This window comes from Apteryx mantelli, chromosome 1 (genome assembly GCF_036417845.1).
Source record: "Apteryx mantelli isolate bAptMan1 chromosome 1, bAptMan1.hap1, whole genome shotgun sequence".
Taxonomy (NCBI): Eukaryota; Metazoa; Chordata; class Aves; order Apterygiformes; family Apterygidae; genus Apteryx; species Apteryx mantelli.
The window spans coordinates 59,835,894-59,855,959 of record NC_089978.1 but is presented as its reverse complement, the minus strand read 5'-3'; the positions used below and the strand labels follow the sequence as shown (position 1 = coordinate 59,855,959).

Sequence of the window (20,066 nt, the reverse complement as noted above, 5' to 3'; positions counted from 1 at the left end):
TGAACTTCTACACAAGCTTCTTGTGTTTCAATGTCATTTATTGAGGAGTGAATGAGATACTGTCAGACATGCCAAAGAGACTTCACATTCAAGGGCTGGAAGCTGAACAGCTTTCCTCATTGAGTCACTGTACAAGTTGTTTTGGGGAATCTGAAAGTGCCATCAATGAGGTCTTCATGCTTGATGTTTTTGTCTTCAGTTTTTCATCTTTTGATCTATTAACTTGCTGGGCAGAAGGACCCTTTCTACCCTACAAAGACTCACACTCCAATTAATACAATTAACACTAGATGTAGAGTTGTTTTTTTTTTTTTTAATCTGTTATAACGTACATCTACTGCTGAATACAAGGTCTTAAAGTTGTTTCTTAATTCATTATGTCTAATGAGAAAATGCCACTTGTTTCCCTTTCACCATCATATGGATGGCTTATACCATTAGAAAAATATTCTTCAGTGCTGTTGTAGGGTTTACAGGAAACTTCTTCAGTGTTATGGGATAGAAATTGATTTAAACACCATTCTGAGAGAATACTTGTTCCTGCTGCCACTGCCTGTAGGTTGCAGAAGAATGGCCTACACGCACTACAGTTCTGTTTTACTCAAGAAAGAAACAAAGAAACCTAAACAATAGGGTAAACATTTATTTGGAGTTAGTTTTCTTGCAGATGATAATTAAGGCCCTTCAAGCAGAGTTCAGGAGCTCCTGTATGGCTGCCTGTTGATCTGCACTGAGCTGTGATATGCATTCTGTCCACAGTCCTCCAGAAGTCTAGAAAACAAATGAGAAGTTGTGTTTATACAGGCTGACAAGCTTCTAAGGCACATACTAAATTTTCATGTTTTACAAAGCTCAGCATCCACTGGGCTCATTCCTGCAGTATATATACAAAAGAGAAAAGACTTAAGTCTTCAGTTACACACAGTCCTGCATAGGTTCAGTTAGAGATGCTCTAAAATGCTAAATGCAAGCAAGTTGTGGTTAGACCAAACCAAAATAATTGATTTGAAGTTCCTAGGAACTCTCTGTAACTAAGTGGGTCAAATCAGAATAAATTTAACTCTTCATTCTTAAGTTAGCCATAGGATAACCATGTGTTCTGTTTTGCACTGAAGTTAAAAGATCAATATTCTGGCAAAACAGAATCATTTAAATGCAGGAGTATCTTCTGGGCACTGATACACCTGCAATTCACTGATTATAGCATGCAAACTACACAAGTGCATATGTGCAAAATTCTGCTGCAAATGCAAGGTACAATTATTCTTCAGTGAGAAGAATGGTAAATTACCACTCAAAGAGAAGAAAATGTACATAGCATTTATCTTGGGAAATGTAAAATCTACACTCTCCTTTGCCTCACTATACCTCATTAGTGTGACCACAGCCCTCTGCTAAGCCGCTAGCTTTTAAAGTCACCATCAGAAGAGACTGGTTCTAATACTATCAAAATAGCCTGAAAATTAAAAAAGGTTGGGAAAAAGTATATTTTTGGTTATCAATAGAATTAGGGAGTAATTGGCACCTTGCTTTAGAATGACAGTGATAGAAAAGTATTACACATGACTGGCTTTAAGTCATTAGATGGGCCTTTGTGATTGGTGTGTACTTCAAGTACATTTTAAAATATTGTTTAGCTCTATTTAAATTTGATATATTCTATCTTCAGCTCAATTGTAATGCCTGTAACTCTTTTTACACACATTAAGAGTAATTACATCAAAGAAAAATGGATTCACAGAATTCTAATGAGAATTTGATAAACATTTTTTTGATAAGATTAGGCATTTTAGATTGTCAATAGAAAATGGAATGCTGCAGAATTAAAGAATTCCAGTATTTCTGAAACACGTTTAAACTGGTACTGCCACTGAAATACTGTTTCTGCTCTAGGAATACTTAAGCATGAAGAAAAGAGAAAGTTCATATTTAATTCCAACTATGGCCATAGTGTTAGTCATGCTAGATGCTGGCAGTGGAACAGCTTACTCAGATCATTGCAAAAAAAAAAAGTCTTTCCTTCTATTCACTGCTTCTTCCCAGATTCCAGGAGACTGTTAGCAACTACAGATCCTTTGAAGTACCTTCTATGGTACACTTACAGTGCTTTACTGAAGTCAAATTACTATGTGTGGAGAGATTTGAGATCAATAAAGGTAATCTAAAATTCCATTAAAAAAAAACAAAAACAAACAAAAAACTCCCAAACCCCACACCTTTAAGATTTCCCAGTCTGAAAGTAAATTAACCAAGGCAGGAGTATCACTTCAGTATTAAATGCATCTACCAACCTTGGCCAAAACAAGACCTTTTTCTCTATCTGCAACTCATCTACAGATGTACATAGTGCCATTGTATTGGTCAAAAAACTCCCTTTGAGCATTTAAGATACTGAACAAAGGTATTAGCATAGACTAATAAATGATTCATGCCCAGATTTTAACTGTAGAAACAAACAGCAGAGGATTCCCATCTGTCAACCAGAATCCAAACCAGCCCCTTCTAAAACTGCTTCACTTTGAAATTTTGCTTGGTTCTATTTCCTTTTATGCCTTCACTTAAAGAGTTATAATAATGTCATTTTGTACCAGACATAACACATCTCGCAGGCTGACACACTCATCCACATGAATCACTTCCAAAAAAAAAAAAAAAAATTAAAAAAAAAAATCAAGGATTCCTAACACTCTTGAACTTGAGTTTTGCGGAAGCATGCCAGGTAGAATGGACAATGATTGAAGAGCTGCTGCTCCAAACCCTATAAACCAAACTCCAAATCCTATTTTTTTATAAGCTATATGCTTGCCAGGCAAGCAGGTTCTATCATTAACACTATCACTAGCTGCTACAACTGTCAAACAAGTCCACCTGATGACATTTGGCCCTGGATTTGGATCAGATCTGTTCTGTTAGCATGACTACCTGTTACTGTGGAGAGGTGCAGCTTTAGTGCTTCTCAGATATTCTTATTACCCAGCACCACAAGTCCTCATTATGCCACAAAGGAAGTGAACCTTGCAGCAGTTCCCCAAAGATAGGAAAAGCACTACTCCTTTGAGCAACAACCTCTATTTACACTGGATTAAAGACTGCAGTAGTAAAATTACTCGTGGTTTGAACTCATCCTCTAGCAAAGGCTGCAAGCCTCTGCTGTATTAGTAGGTCACCACTGGGTGCCGGGGACCCTTACAGGAACCACATATTAGATAAAATCCTGCAGTAGAGTTCACTGATGCGAAGACAGGCAGATTTCTCTCCAGATTTTGCTTTCTGAAGGACATCCTTATCCGATGGTTTTGCCAATACAGTACTTTTGCCCAAAATCCAGAAGTTAATATTCACCATTTCAGAAAGGTATTTAAAAACTCATATGAAAAAAAAAAAGAAAGAAAAACCTGAAACAGGCTAGCACGTTAACCATTTAGCTGCATATATCTTAAGGCTTTTTTTAATTGATAAGCTTTTGAGAAGTTTATCAAAAGAGACAGGCTTTAAAGTGTAAGCATTACCAATTTTATCAGTAATAGTTCAATGTGCATCCAGCATCTTCAAGAAATAGATCATTTGTTGAAGCATCCTTCTTTATGCAGACAAGGCTCTCAAAACTGCTTTAACAATTCAGTTACTTCTAACTGTTCCCTTTGCAGCTATGTAAGCATGTATTTACCTGCACTTGGCGAACAACATTAGCCAATCGCTTGGTACATGGATCTTCATGTTTAATAGCTTCATGAATTTCACCATCCGCAATTATACTGAATATTCTGGGAAGATTAGAGTTGTTGGGACCGAGGACAACTGGGTTGTTGCTGTTACAATCAAAATATATATTACAGATAAACAATTGTTTAACCAAAAAATAAGTAAATATTTTAACATGTAGGTTGAGTGATTTTGAGATATCTTATTCTCAAGTTGTTCATTTACATCCAAGTTTCATTGGAAACTTTCATCCATAAGTATCCATAGCTTTGCTGTCTGCTGGAAGAACATTCCCTCTCCTGTTAATAGTTAACCAGACAGTTATTTCATCAGGCTATACTTTATCACAAAGAAGTTCTGTACTTTGCAGAACTACTGAGTTCCATGTGGATGGAACTGTAAACAGTGTGACAGAAACACCTTGCCTAGAATGACTGACTTCTCTCCCTCAGTGCTGCAGGGGGAAGGAGGCTGTCTTACTAGCTTCAGAGAGCATCACTGACTACATCGCTCTGCCAACACTTGTTGACACCACAAGTAAATAGTTCTGCTCCCTCTTTCCAGCCAAGTGTTGGAGTAGAGGAGTGCTGGCAACCAGGGATCTGGGTGGAAAACATGATCAACTTCCAGCCCTGCCACCTATCCCTGCTGGAACATAGAGGTTGCGACTGTAGTACTGACAGAGCTCAGAGAAGTATACAGCAAGGCTGGGCCATCTGCACAGAGCTGGGTACAAGAAAAGTACTGCTATACTATAATTTTGGATTTCTGTACATGTGCATGCATGCACGTGTCACTACCGGTATGGTGTCTCTACACAACTGTACTGGAATATTACCAGTATAGAGACCTCATTTGCCACCATTTATTTTAAATCCTTGCCTTAAAGCACCATCAGATGTGAGATATTCATAGTCTTTTCTGCTACATTCTTTTCTTTTTACTTTTTCACTAAGCTGTAATACATAGTATTGGCCAATAGTTAGGGTATGGCTGCTACATAATAATTCAGAAGAAGTTGATATTCTCTCAAATATGAAGTACAACCTCCAGCAGCAGAATTTTTTTTTCCATTGACCTATGGGAGGGAGCACAAATCTAAAGAACAACCTGTGGAACAAGATACTTTTGTAATAATAATTTCAATTATTGTTAAACTTATTAAGGGAGACAACACTGTATCATGAAGTTATCTGTATTTTTTAATTTTCTACTTCATACTTCCATTTGTTCATTTTCAAGCTTTTGGAAAGCAACAAGGAACAAAGCTAGTTTAAAAGGCTATGAAAGCAAGGCTGTAAGTGCATGCATGTTGCTCTTAAATAAAATACCTGATCAGTTATCAATGTTGAGAGGCAAACAGTGTATCAAAAATTTTCCTGAAATTTTCTTTATAAGTTCCTGGCTGATCCTCTCCCACCATGTAAATATAAAGCTGTCAGGAATTTTTTCAAGCCATACAGATATTAGTTAGGACAAGACTACTGACTGTTTAAAGAGAGCAATAACATTGTGGAAAGTTCAGTTTTGGTGTTCCAAATTATCTTCTCTACAGCACATGCAGATTAACCTGAAAGTTTCTCAATTTTGGAAAATGAATGCAAGGAAAAGAACCACCAGCCTGCAAACAGGCTTACTTTCTGCATTAATATCAAGACTTTACCTTACCTCTCAATTAAATCACACAGATAACTGAAAGTATGAACAGCTTCCTCTTTATCTTCATGAAGGGGAAGCCATGATAACCAGTGTGGCAGGACTTCCTCAACATTTACGCAATCAGGCTTGAATTTCATTATCTTTCCTACAGCTGAAATGCAGTTCTCTGTTGCATTGACGTTCTCTTTGGTTTTGGCATCTGGTGACTGAATAACTCTCACCAGCAATGGAAGCGCCTCTAATTGCAAACAAGACAAGAGTAGAGTTTAATGTGCAACCAAGTTATATTAGCACCAGAAATTCTACATGAGAATATTACATGCATTAAAGACAGTTAATGAATTAAGTTGTTTTCTTTTTGTCACCTAAGCACCAAAATTTCAGTAATCCACAGGCCCCAACATTTTGTAGCTTTTAGGTTTTTCCCCAGTAAACAACCATCATATGAAAGGCACACAGATAGATACAGCTATGCAAGGCAACACAAGAAAATGGCTACTACTGAAGTTTGGGTTTGCTTTATAAATGCAGGGAGAAAAGAAAAAAAAAAAAAACTTCCTGTATCTCTCCACTGAAGTTATGCAATCTGTAATACGGAAGACATCGTAATTTATAGTAAAAACATAGAAAAACATTATCTATGTTATCTCACAAGGTCTATAAACATGGATGATGAAAAGCAGGAATACAGCAGCTTTCACAAATTCTGACTGCAACGCATGCCTGTAGTGTGTATGCCTGCCATATATCCATTACTTGTACACACACATATATATAATATACACACACACACCCCATTTAGATGCAACAGGAAAAACTCATAGGAATCATCTCATCTGATCACTCCACCTGGCATGGTTCAGATAGTAAAGTAGAAACAGCTAAGAAAAACATCCATTTTCTTGCTAGATTAATAGCGATTTTTAAGGTCATGCCGGCAACCACATGCACACTTCTAATGAACACTAATATCATGCTTTTAGTTACTAGCATCCATGGAGATTTCAGAAGCACTCTAGATGTGGAAACAATGGCCCCTGTATTCTTTTGCTAAAATATAATCCTAAAACTGTAAAATTTCTAGAGCAGCAACAGAGGACAGGTTGTGAAGTCATACAGAAAGCACACTTCAAAACTTTAGTTAATGAAGAAGTGTGAGATCTCACACTACTACATTTTGATGAGTAAGCAGCAGCTTTGCAGTTAAGTAGTACATAGCGACACTTAGTACATTAGCTTTAGTGAATTAGGTTTTTGAAGAGTTTAGCAGCTATGGAAAAACATGATTAACCCTGAGCTGGAAGAGGATAATTTTACGGGGCTGGTAAGTGTTACAGAACAGCATAAACATGGGTCATCAGAACCACCTGCTTGCATTTTGAATGGAGACTGAATGATGCTAGACTTCTCTGTAAAGCAGTTTGTTTCACAGAGCTGCCCAGTGTCCATGCAAGCTGGGTCTGCATTTTATGCTCAGGCCACCATGATTACTGAAGCTAAATCTCACCTTCATTTCCTCATACAGCTTAATACTAATGAATGAGTGTGTAGGTACATGTGTCCTGGCAGCCATGAAATTAGAACTGCATCAGAATGAGTCAGCTTAGAGTTTTTTCTTGTCTAGAAAAACAGATCTATTCTCATAGAGATGTTGCAGTAGTTAAACCTTGAAAATAGCTTTTGACTATAAAAGATGATCATCTTCTATAGTGTCTGTATAACATCTTCCAATACCAAAATATTGAAGGTCACTAGTAAGATTTAGGAAGAAGCACATGTGGTTCATTAATACGTTATTCACAGAGAATAGCTGATTATATTCTCCAGCCAACATAAAAAAAAAAAAGATGTAATGTTGACAGTCCCATAAACTGTGGAATCTTGAAAACTTCTTTCCCCATTTATAAAGTTACTTTATTTGTTGCAGTTTTTCCTTCAAACTCATTTCTTTGTTTTTCCTCATTCTATCTTTAATTCTTTTTGTTTCACCGTATTGCAGCTCCTATGCCATTTGCAAGTTCCCCCTATATTCCTATCTCTGTTCATCTGACTCCCCAAAATTACTCATGTTAAGCCATCTTCTGAGTAGTCTCTTGGAGTTTTAACATACTGCTACAAAGCTAAAATAGAACAATATACTGTGGCTAAATATTAATCAGTAAAGAAATTAAATTGTAAATAAAAGCTCACAAGTATGTTTTCAGAGAAGACAGTAAAACCTATGGGGTAGATAGTTTCTCATGCCATGGATTTTGATTGTTTCTAATTAGAGCACATCTTCATCTATTAAAATAAATCACAATATTCTTATATGTATATCAACAGTACTTAAAATACTTTAGAGGTGCCTGCTAATAAGCTGCCTCCTAATAGGCTGTATGCTGCAAAGTAAAGAGGTTACTTTAGCTAAACATCAAACTAAAGGAGAAGCCAAGTATCTGGAAGGTTAACACTCCTGTTATCAAGGATCATTTGTCCAAATACAAAGAAAAGGATCAAAGCTGTTACAAAGTTTAACTAGTCCAAGGTAAAGTCTAATAACTGACAAAATTGCACTTCAACTGCAGAAGAAAAAACTCCAAACTCAGAACTGTCTTGAGCTCAGTCTCTACTTCTCTAGTTGTGGAACAGAGATTTTGATCTGGTATTTACATAAAAACTTTCATGAAACATCTCTAGACAATTTTAATGTTCTTCATATTTCACTTCAAGGCTTTTCCCCCCTTGCCTTGCTCCCCTCCCCCCCTGTATTTTAAGCAGACATTTGGTCTTGATTGTCACCATGTGACACAGTCGTATTTACATTAATAGTGAAAAGTTAAAACCTCTATTTGAGGTAAAACTTGTGTTAAAGTACTAATTTATCAACATCACATGGTTCCCGCACTCTTAAATCATTTCACATGAATTGTAAATGAAAGTGGAATTAAATATATATTTGAAACAGCTGACTAAATATAAAAGAGGAAAAACTTCTCTAATATGGATGCAATGTGGTGTGTTCAGAATTAACTCTGCTGACTAGTGAGAAGAGTGACAGCAGATAATTAATTTCTTTAAATTCAAGATGAATCTGAAGTTTTAGAGAAATTGGAGCCATTCAGAAATAAAGTAGACTTTGTTCCAAAACAAGTATAATAATGCTTATCTTAATCATACAAGTCAGGCCTCCTTTACATAAAGAGAAAGCAGACGGCCACATTAATTGTATTCTAGCCTACTACCTACTACAGTGCATTTGTATAATTTTGCCAGACATCTAAACCAAAGGATTTTGCCTTAAGATGTAACCATATGGTAGTATTAATAGAGAGCCACTACTTAGGCAGCTGTGTACAAGCAAGCTATTTTTATGAAATGCGTATTTGCACTTCAGACCATGTTTTTCAAAAAGTACGTAAACCTACTTTACTAAGTAATAAGTGCTACAAACAAAAATGCTCCTAAGCAGAGTATTAAAAATCCAGGGAATTCAGGTATTTTAATAATAATCACCAGTGTGCCCCACAAGTCATATTGGCAATCTATTTCATTGCTGAAGAGACCATGACATCACTTACCAAAAATGAGCATTTTTCGGCAGAGTCATTTAGATAGCTTTACCAGGTGAATGTACATACCTGTGCAAAAAGGATGATAGCTGTCCCCACCAAATTGTGCCATAACTCCAACACCATAAGCAGCTGCTTGCCTAACCTCTGGGCTGTTGTCACATATTGACTGTAGCATTGGCCTCAGGAAGTATTCAGCATATTTGAATGAGGAGGGACTGCAATGCTCTACAATGTCATCAAAAATGCATAAGCCCCACTGCCTATCTGGCCATGGCCTATGTGGACACTGCATCAAAAACAGATAACATGTAAGCCATCTTAAATTTGGTATTTTTGTACAGTCAATGATTCTATCAACAAAAATTCATTGTAACAGCAGTCTAGAATTTTTATCAAGTTCTTCACAGATTAAGTTTAGTCTTACAGATATGACAGTTTTTGAACAAAATAGAAGAATCAGGGTGAATATCCGAGCTAATTAAAAGAGTAATGGTTTTAGGCTAAATCTCTTACCTATTTCATGCGCAGTTATTCCCACTAACCTGTCACACTTTTTTGGGCCCTCTTCTTGAAATCTCTTTTAGAGAGGACCAGATACTCCCAGGCAAATTAAATTTGAGAAATTGTTGTTTGTGTCAATGATTCTGGGTCTTGTAACACAAAAGTTATAATTAGCGCAGCACTGCAGTTGTTTAAAAAGCATCAGGTAACAGCTTGCATGATTCATATCAGATCCAGAATAAGCTTTGAAATGACTCTATTTAGTAAAACAATGATTGCTACATTTTGTCTACCAAGTTCTCTGAGAATCCAGCATGGAAGCCCTATCACATATCAGAACAAATCAAAGTCAAATTAAAAGAATCCAAGGTACTTACAATTAGGTTGACAATTAGTGGTAATAGCCTTTCAAACCATGGCAACACCTTCTCCTTATAACTGCTGAATATCGAGTGCAAAATGTCCGACACTTTAGTCAAAATATAAACGTCACTATCATCCTGATGGGAAAAGAATGCAACTCACATAAAGACTGTTAGTCTCAAAAATACCAAAAGTCACATGAAATGCTAAGGTCTCTAAATTAACAAAATAAAGCTATTTATTGATTTGGCTTTGTAAAAACAATCTTGTTAAGTTCACTATTTTTCAACTCTTGGTATTATGTTTAAAGTTGATTGCTATTTAACTTGGGGTGCTCAATCATGTTAGACTAAAAGGTTCATTTCAGGGACACATTTTATTATAACAAACACTGTCTGGGGCAGATTTAATGCTTCAATGGATCCCCTTTATAGAAGACAGAAGACCCTTTCCTGGAGCTTACAGATACTGTAACAAGCTTTTATTGAAGAGTAAATAGATAAACTGCCTTTGTGATAGAAGGTTGTGGCAAAAATAAGGAATATTAATTGTCTCCTCTTATCCCTCAGTTTCATCTTCTACCTTGCACAACTGATGCATTAAATTGGTGAAGTAAGAACTCTATAGCTCAGATTCAGCTACCAACTCGCATTATACTTGCAAGTGAGGATTGAAAGTTGTTCCCTGAACCTGCTTGTGTCAGGAAAAAACTGACTTCATTTTAAAGCAAGTTCTGTTGTACTTGGTATGATTTCTTTAACCAGTTTATACTGTCATAGGCATAGAAAATGGAATAAAGTTAGTTTCTGGTCTCTAGTGAGAAACTAGAAAGTATTTCTCGTGCAAAAGGCAGCATACCACAACAGGAAATTTAAACCCTTGCTGTTTAGACAACTTCTGCACTGCCAAGGTATAATTCAAGCAATACCTCTGGAACATACACGCAAATGAAAATAGAAAAAAACAACAACAACAAAAAAACCTGGAAAACAAAAACCCCACAACCCTGCCGCATTAGACCAGGTGGTCCACCTGGTCTGGTATGCAATTTGTACTAATAGGCAGTTTAACAACTGCCTAAAGTAGGGCTGTGTCTGGTGACTTATCGAAATCAGTGAGATCAAATAGAAGTTAAAGCACTTAAAGAAATGCCTTGAAACTCTTGCAGAGCATAGATTCAGCTTCTGTGGAACTGTTCTATTTGCTAGCTTTTTCACTCCTTACCAGTGAAGAGTGATACATAAAAAGGATTATTTCCAAACTGCCTATCTCACTGTCTGCAAGAATATTGAACAGTTTCTGCTGTTCATTTTGTTCATTCACAAGGTAGAAAGTCAGGAGAGGCTCCTGAGCAAGACCTGAGTTTTGTTATCACTTAATCGCAAGCAGTATGCAGATGCCAGAATTTAACCCTTTTGAATGCCGGCCAAGTATTCCTAAAGAGGGGCACAAGAACTGTATTTTTATTTAAGAAAATATTTACATATGGATGCATGATCTGTTAACATGCATTCTGGAGTCTAAGAACAGGTTAAACTCATGTAGACAAACTTCACAACTTTTAGGCATCATGTAGCAAAAATACTTCCTACTAAATTTTACTGGGTAGCCTCCATTTCTAATAAGCAGCAGTGAATTATCATTTTTTATTATGTTCTCCATAACAGTGAAGATTTAATAGAACTATTCTCTCTCCTCTTCAGTCATCTCTACCTCAAATTAAGAGGTCAGTTCAGTATCTTAGCAGGTATGTCATTTTGGGACCCTCTCACAAGGAAATGCATTATGCACAGCTATTTATTCTGCTGTCCTTCTCTGATGCTATTTTAGGTCTATCTTTTTTGAGAGAGGCTCCTGACCTAACAGGTCAGAGGCCCAGGTATCAGAGGTTTGCTCAAAGTTTAAAAGCAACCCAGGCCTATAAAAGCACAAAGGAAAAAAATAAGTCTGCAAGGTGGGCCTTGGATTACCAATAGCATTACAGACACTGTTGATACAGATTTTTTTTTTAAAGCAGTCTGCTGTCAAAAGTTACCTAAAAAGAATTGTTTGAGATGAGGAAGAAAATGAAAAGCTATATTCTGAACTACTTCTTTCAACATACTGGACAAGGATTCCTTTTATATTTTCCAATTCACATATGCAAGTGTGACCCAAATGGACAATTCTTAATGGAAGTTTTGAAGGAATATGCCAACAGTGCACTCTCCCTGTTAAAAATAATTCTGAGAAGATTCACTATGCTTTGAATAGTGTGCCATATTTGTGTTATTTATTTCCATCCTGACATTCTATGCGGGAAAAAATCCCCAAATCAACTTACTTCATCTTGTAATGACTCTTCAACTTGTTCATCATAGTCTTCATCTTGTCTTTTCACTAAATTAAAAAACAAATATTAAACCATTACAGCACTGCTATAAGTGTGTAAGAAGCCTGTGAAGGGAAAAAAAAGATGCTGAAAAGAGGAAACATAACAGCTGAAGATGCAACTGGGATTTGCTGTCTTTAGTAAGCTTTAAAGAGCTTTCACAGAAAAACAGAAAATAAAATGACATATTTCAGATTGAGAATGTATAAAATAGCATGAGAAAACAGCAATAGAAGTAAACACACCACAAGGACAAGGGAAGTGCATATAAATATAAGACCCTGCTGTTGCTTTAAGAAAACTGTAAATAATTTAGATTAAAAAAGTGCTACAATGCTACAGACAACACCTTCTGCTTTTAAGAACTGCCTCTGTCATACATTAAACATGAATTCATGATAACTTACCCTGTCTTAATTCTTGATTTTTAAAGTGCTCCTCTAGTTTTCCTTTTAATATTCCTCCAAGTTCTTCAAAGTGTTCGTTGTTAAGGCATCCATCTCCCATTACCTCAATACACTAGTAAAATAAAATCTTTACTTTTTCAGTACTGAGTTAAATGAGCAGTCACAATGAAATTGAAACATGCAGGAGCTATTAATACAAGTTTTGCTTTAAGTGACAGAAATAACAAAAATAGAACATTTATACTACAATCAATTCTCCAATTACAGAAATAAGGTATAACACCACTGTACGTTTCACCCACATGACTTAGTTTGTGGTTAAAATTATGAAATCCAGCATTAATTTTAGGTTAATTCACATTTTTTTGCAAGAATCAAAATACCAGTGTAAGACTAAGTTTTTCGATCAGCTATAACAATGTTTATAGTCAAGCTACACACACACACAAATCATAACCAAAATACTTTTAGAGGTGGCTTTGCATTTCTGCTAGCCATTTAAATTAACATAACATGCATGTTCTTTCTTACTGTAAAAAGCTACCAACAGTAGCATCACAATATTTCTAAGAAGAAAAAATAAGCTACCTTTGCAAAAGAATGCATTATTTCTGAGAGAACATCTGAATCTGGTTCCGTCCCAATGGCTTTGATGAGCGCATCACACATGAAGTGCCACATCTGTGTGAGGTACTCTGGCCCACGAACTCTAGCACATTCAAGAAGGAGGGGCATTGACTCTGCTGCTGCCACCCGAACACGTTTTATTATTAAGGAAATAAAATGATCAAAGCCAACATGAAGTGCTTAGAATTCAAGCATCAATTACTATTGGGAAGTTATTACTTTCCTACCTAAAATTGGTTTGTTATTACACTCCTCTGCATTTGATTTCCTGATTAGATGCACATCAAGATCATAGCAAAGTTAAACTGTTTGCTATTTAAAAGTTGTTACCTGTTTCAGGCCATGACAGCAAAGCTCTTCAAGGTCTCTCTCACTTTGTTGACCCAAACAATACTTTCTGTACCGTTTGTTTTCAACACTACAGGCAAGCTTATTTTTAAGAGAAACTGGAGTGGGGGGAAGACTGGGATTCAGTACTTAAAATACTGTGCATAAAATAAGGTTCTCAGAAACAAAATTTCTGCTACAAAGAACATGATGTATTATGTTAAAAGTGTTAGCTTACACTTTCAAATTATTTAGGAGAAGAGTGTGCACAACTTTTTGGTTCTTCCAAACCACATTTCCATTTTCACAGAAATCATTAAAAGGATATCATCATGGAAATAGAACTTCAACAAGGGAACCATCAGCTTTACGACTTGCTCTGTGTACTCCACAAATCCTTCTTTTAGCTCTTTTGCATAGCAAACCTGAAACCAAAACACAGAAGTGCCAGCATTAAGGGAAAATATTGTTACTAATATTTTAAAATTATGGAACAATCAATCAGTGAAAGTTGAGCAAGGAAATGGTTAAAAGGTTGTTTTTTGTTTTGTTTTTAAAGCAAACATGCAATAATGCATTTACCTACCCCTCAGTTATGGTATTTTAAGAGACCCAGATAGCAACATGAGTTCTTGCTATTAATCCATAAGTTTTTTTAAAAAATTGAATTCAGAAACCTCAATATTTGTAAAAAGAAACTATTTATTCTTTAACTTCTCCAATTCTTTAAGAATTCTGCTGAAGTAAAGGAAAAACATCTGCTCATCTTAAAAATTCAAGCCCCAAGTACAAAGAAATGTTTAATCAAGTAAACAGCATAGTAAAGAGTCCGAAATCCAAGTGCAACAGTATCACGCTAAGAAACACATACTTACTTAATTTGATACCATAACGAATACTTTTATTACAGATTCTGGCTTCAGACTTGCTAGTCCAGCAACAAGTAGATCACTAAGACTGTTCTATTACTCACCAGCATCTGGCATGCAGTTGCTTTTTCTTCAAGGCCTGCAGTTTTAATTCCAAAACTTTGCTGATCTCCTAGGTTTACAAATTCCCAACCATCATCATCACTCATATTCTCCATATCTTGTGCTGTTATACAAAGCAAGAAAGAATTCTAAAAATGCTACAGAACCTTTTCAGTAATTTTCAAGCAAAACATTATCTTAAACCTACTGTCTAAAAGAGCTACTTCAGGTTTAATGGACGCCGTCTTCATTAAAGGTCCCATGACAACAGGAAGGTACTGCTGAAATTCCTTTCCAAGAATTTTACACATTCTGGCCCATGCTGAGATCATGTAAGAAATCTATAAATGAGAGTGCAGTCAGAATTTATGTTCCACATTTTGTTTTAATGCATATTTAAAAGGAAAGTGCAAAGAAAAACATTATATAATAGGACTATTTTTTTTTCAGAATTTGTCAGCAGTGCATAAAACATTTCAAAGAAGAAAAACTAATTCTACGTGCAAGCTATATAAAAATGCATCTTCCAAACATCTCCCAAACAGTTACAAGTAACCACGCATTGACAGTATCTCTTATAGAAGTTTCTATATATGTAAAAATGTAATAGTATAAGATGTATTTGTAATGCAACCATGACCGTCTTCAAAAGTAAAAAAGTTCTTTATGAAATAAAGAATTTCCTTAATTTAAATGATATTACTGAGCTTCATTCCTGAAAACAGCAAAAGACCATGGTACTGTGTTTTCAGAGAAACATCTGTTTTCAGATTCACACGTCAGAATAGCTGTCCACTCATTAGAACAGCTGTCTAATGAAGCTCGTGGAACTATTTATAAAAGGTGACAGCAAGTGAATAGATCATACAATGTCAAATAAAGCAGTTACTAATAGACGAGGAACGATTGCACACATGCATGCTAAAATTTCTTCAGCAAATATAGACCCTGGAAGACTGATCTCTTAAATGCACTTCTCTGAAAAAAAAAAAAAAATCTAATAACTACGCTGTTTACTAACCAGATTCCAGGACATTTTAGGGCACTGAGTCTTAACTTTTGTAAGATGGGCTGAACAGTTTTGATGGTGTAATTACATTTTCGGGGAATGTCACGTGTATGAAGAGTATGTTAAACACTAACCAAATGATGTGATATAAAGAGATACTTTTTAACATACCTGTGGATCATCATCTTCTAGATCACTGAAGTCTGTCTGTGTCTTCAACAGCAGCTGCATGACATCTGAGGCATCCTGCATAAACTAGAAATAGGAAACAACCATATGTTTTTAGAGGCAGATTAGAAGGGTACTCTTCCAAGACTCAGAACCAAACAATTTAAGTGAGCATTAATACCCAACACACTCTCAAGACACAAGCTAAAGTTGGAAATAAATTGAAATGAGGATAAAAGGAAAATACAACTTCTTTTCTTGACTGCACCACAAAGTTATTATGGACTTAACTACACTGTACTTCTATTCACATACGCGAAAGCAAATGGGCAACTATTTAAAAAAGTGCTACATGAATATAAACGTTCTCAAAAAGAATCTTACAATTCTAACTTTCCCAGATATCCTTCCTACTATTTTGACGACTTCTCTGTGGAACTGGGATGAGCCAACAGCATGAGCATACTACTCATAAGCTAGTAATATTTTAGGTCATGTCAGATGCCCCAGTGATGTTACACACCTACCCTCTTTCCACTCCCTTCCCCATGCTAAATATTATAATCCACTTCTGAGATCTGACAGTGAAAGGGTTTCCAGTAGCCCTCCAAGAAGAATTTATCAAAGGTTACTTCTGCTTAACGTGTTTTAAATTTGGTTACATAAATGGCTAAGTTTGCTAGCAGACCTTCTTCTAAGTCAAAGGAAAGGGCAGAGATTTTCTTTTGCTATTACTGTTTTCCTAATATGTACGTCATGTTATTTTATTTAAAACTAATTTTCTGTCTTCATCACTCAGTAAAATTAAAGTCTACAAACAACAATTCTAACTTGTTATCAGAACACCACTCAGACTCCTATATAGCCCATTACAGTTGTTCCTTGGCTTCTTTATGGATATGCATTTTAACCAACATATGAAAAACAACTGCCAAATATATCAAATTTCATGACAAACAAGTACTGGCAGCACTACCAGAAGCACATTCAAATTTTTTCAGGCATCTGCTTCTAAAAACTATGTTAAGTTTCCTTTTAGCTACACACATTTTAGTCCCTATTCTGACACTGCCTATATGAGATGCTTCAGTGTTTCTCTTAAGAAAAAAAAAATTAAACCTCACTTTCAACAGCTGTCCAATATGACAAGAGTAACTTAAAACTTTTTTTTCTTTTAAATAACAGGCTTCTATTCTGAATTTCTGATTCTAAACAGCAAGACAGTTCTCAGAAATAGAAAAGGGGAATACAAACATGGAAACCAGCGACAACACATCTAGATGTTTAACAGATGAACACAACAATAATTCAATATGATCCCTGAAGAAAACAAGGGTATTTTAAAACATATTTAGGCAGTCAGATTAGACCTCAGCTTACCTTTTCTTTACCAACAGCAAGACCAATTAGGCTGATGCATTCAATAGTTTTTCCTCGTAAAAGTCTTAGTTCCTTCTGAACAGCATTCTCAACAATGTGTTTTAAAGAGGGCATAAATAAGTCATAGTAGGGAACAAACTTCTCCTCTGCTGTATCTGCAACTGATGCAATCGAAGTCACAACTTGCTCCAAAACTAGCTTAGTACCTTTCTGTATCAACTTGGAGAGAGAGAAAAAGAAAGGATTATATTTCTAACACACAAATTTTACTCAAAAGCAAGCCACACCTAAAATTCTGCTATTAAATGTGTCTTAATTCTTGTCAGTTTACAACAATATCAGCAGATATGTCTACTGGTTTATTTCAGATGTTATGTTCGGCTACAGAGACTTTGTGTATGTGACAAATTACCCTCCACAAAGTGACTCATTCAGTATATTATACCTCTTGTAATTTTATCACCATAGTGGAATGAAGATGCTTCACTAGGTTATCCAAATATGGAATAAGCAGCGACTTGGGACAATCTTCAGTGAAGTTTATGAGTGCTGCAGCTGCATGGGCTTGAACACGCTGGTTGCCTTGGTCTTCCATGGTTTGCAGAAGAGCTGCTATCACCTGCAACAGAAAAGTTTATTTTCAGATTAAAAAACAAGTGTCTGAATGGGACATGGTTTTATCACTTTTGTCCTACTGATCTACAACTTGCCTTCTCATGAAATTTCTTTTGGAAACCAGGTGCGAAGTCTGTTGCCATCTGTCCAATAGCATTACAAGCTGCATATCTTACCCTCGGATGCTGAAAAAATAAATTCCCTCAAACAGTTAACAAGTGGTCAAGACAGCAGAAGTGAAAACATTTTGATATAATTAACTGAATTAGACTCACAGGATCCTGAAGGAATAGCAAAACAAAATTAACTATCTCATTCAATATTCCTTCCATCTGTTGGTGGCAACCTTCCCCAATGGCTGAGAGTGCCATCAAGCCAGCATGCCTGTATTTCCAGTCAGCTACAGAAGACAGAATAACAAAAAAAATTCATAATTTTGGAAATTACAAAGCACAATATACACAAATCACCTATTTTTGGGTGGGGGGTAGGGGGAAGGGAAGGAGAATTGATTAATCAACTTGATTTGTTAGATACTTTTCACTTTTCCTCATGCATAATTCCAGTGGTGCACCTAAAGATTTGGTTATCTAATCCAGGCCAAATCCAGACCTAGAGGAAAGTTCTAAACCGCTGACACAAATATGTATCTAGTACTAACGTCTGGGAATTGCATTTTAATTAAATGAACTAACCAGGGAAACTTCAAGATAATTTTTTTTTCCTTTCCTTTTTTTTCCCCCTCTCAATGGTATCAGAACAGTATTCCTAGTATCAGAATGGTAACCAGAACAGCACAACTCCCTCTTTTGAGGGGGGCAGGAGGAAAAATCTAGCGAAGCAAACAATATCTAAATTTAAGGCATTAATTTAATCAGAACTAATGAGACTCAGAAGTCTCATCAAGACTAAGAACAATAATATCCCATTTAGGGATGCAAGGTTTTTTTTGTGTGTGTGTGTGTGTGTGTGTGTGTGTTTTTTAAGTTTTTAAGTTTTTTTTAACCCCTAGAGGGTTTTGTTGGAATTTTTTCATGCCCCTCTCCTTTTTCTCCTTTTCTTTAGGCCAGGGAAGCATGCAGATAGCTGTGATTTGTAACAGTATTCCTCTGTGCTAGAACCACAGGGATTACAGGAAAAAAAAAAAAAAAAAAAAACACAGAAGAGAAAGAAAACAGGCTTATCAAACACCCTGTGGGAGAGACAGGTAACCGAGCTTCTTCTCCAAAATAATGCAAGATTTCATTATTGCTAGTAACATATTAAATCCCTGGAATGTAAAACACCATGGTTCACAGCAGGAGAATCCTCACACTCAAGCTTCTGTTTGATCAGAGGGAGATAAAGTACCATTTTGATAGAAGGTGCAGTGAAGCAGCAGTTAATTTTGCTGCTATTTAAGTTCACTGGTTGCTCCTAATTAATCCTGTACCTCTTGTTGCTCTCACCATATTTTCATTAATTTCAAGTCTAGATTACCTGCTAGTAGTACTACAAAATGAAATCCAACCGTATTTGGACCATCTGACTAACCCATATCCAAAAATGGAGATTTTAAATTATTATTCCAATAAACATTTGTGAAAAACGTTGTGGGGTTAGAAGAAGGGAAGCAACAAAAGAGATAACATTCCATTAGTGCAATTCAGTATTTTTGTGATAGTAAGCTGTCTGACAGTTTGATTTCAGAGTTTTGTGGGTTTTTTTTTTAAACATTTTAATCTAAATGTCCTCATCTTTCCCCCCCAGCTCCCTACCAATGAGAACCTCTGAACCAAAAAATGCCAATTGCATTTCCCTTTTCCAAAAAATACTAATGTTTAGGGAAAGTGCTGATGAAAACAAGAAGAAAAAAAAGACTCATCACTTGTGTGATTTCACCTGCCCACAAGAGACAGGTCTTATGGCCATTAACTCCACACCTTTCTGTGGATACTACAAAACTAGATATTTGCTAACCTTGAAGATACAAGCATTGAAGAGTCAGATTAACCAGCCTCCAACATAAAATTTTCTTCACTGAAAAATTTATTTCCAGACAGACTTAATAAAGGTTTAAGCTTTGGTACCTTCCTTGAGTAGCCCTATATTCCATATCTAATATAACAGCCTTTTTCAGACTGGGTTTTAAACCATTAAGATAGGAAAAGAAGCCAGAGGTTCTGCGTAATCTTCTATTTTGAGGGCCCAAAGCACAGGCCACTTGAAAGTGTGCATGCAACAAATGCACGTTTGTCTGAATGCTTGTTTAAGCAATCATTACAGGTATTTGGAAGAGAAAATGAAGAGTTCAGAGCAACTGATAAGAATATATGAAATGTCCTCATGAGCCAAATATTAGAATCAGCATACCAAAACCAGAGTCAGCCCACCACAGAGTTCCACTGTATTGCGGTGTGTCAAATTTCAGGA

General features: G+C 36.0%; 1 protein-coding gene across 2 annotated transcripts in view; it reads right to left on the bottom strand.

The window, feature by feature from the left end:
* The window catches only part of IPO5 (importin 5), a 44,489-nt gene continuing 24,423 nt past the window's right edge, over positions 1 to 20,066 (bottom strand). For both annotated transcript variants that reach the window (XM_067293532.1, XM_067293540.1), the window contains 16 exons: positions 17,930 to 18,054; positions 17,750 to 17,839; positions 17,485 to 17,658; positions 17,040 to 17,258; positions 15,663 to 15,746; positions 14,691 to 14,823; positions 14,485 to 14,606; positions 13,840 to 13,936; positions 13,146 to 13,318; positions 12,558 to 12,669; positions 12,103 to 12,158; positions 9,794 to 9,916; positions 8,982 to 9,201; positions 5,371 to 5,599; positions 3,668 to 3,809; positions 1 to 771 (listed from right to left, as the gene is read on the bottom strand). In XM_067293532.1, coding sequence (XP_067149633.1) covers positions 685 to 771; positions 3,668 to 3,809; positions 5,371 to 5,599; positions 8,982 to 9,201; positions 9,794 to 9,916; positions 12,103 to 12,158; positions 12,558 to 12,669; positions 13,146 to 13,318; positions 13,840 to 13,936; positions 14,485 to 14,606; positions 14,691 to 14,823; positions 15,663 to 15,746; positions 17,040 to 17,258; positions 17,485 to 17,658; positions 17,750 to 17,839; positions 17,930 to 18,054 — 2,186 coding nt within the window. In that variant the 3' untranslated portion in view covers positions 1 to 684. The remainder of the gene's footprint in view (positions 772 to 3,667; positions 3,810 to 5,370; positions 5,600 to 8,981; positions 9,202 to 9,793; positions 9,917 to 12,102; positions 12,159 to 12,557; positions 12,670 to 13,145; positions 13,319 to 13,839; positions 13,937 to 14,484; positions 14,607 to 14,690; positions 14,824 to 15,662; positions 15,747 to 17,039; positions 17,259 to 17,484; positions 17,659 to 17,749; positions 17,840 to 17,929; positions 18,055 to 20,066) is intronic.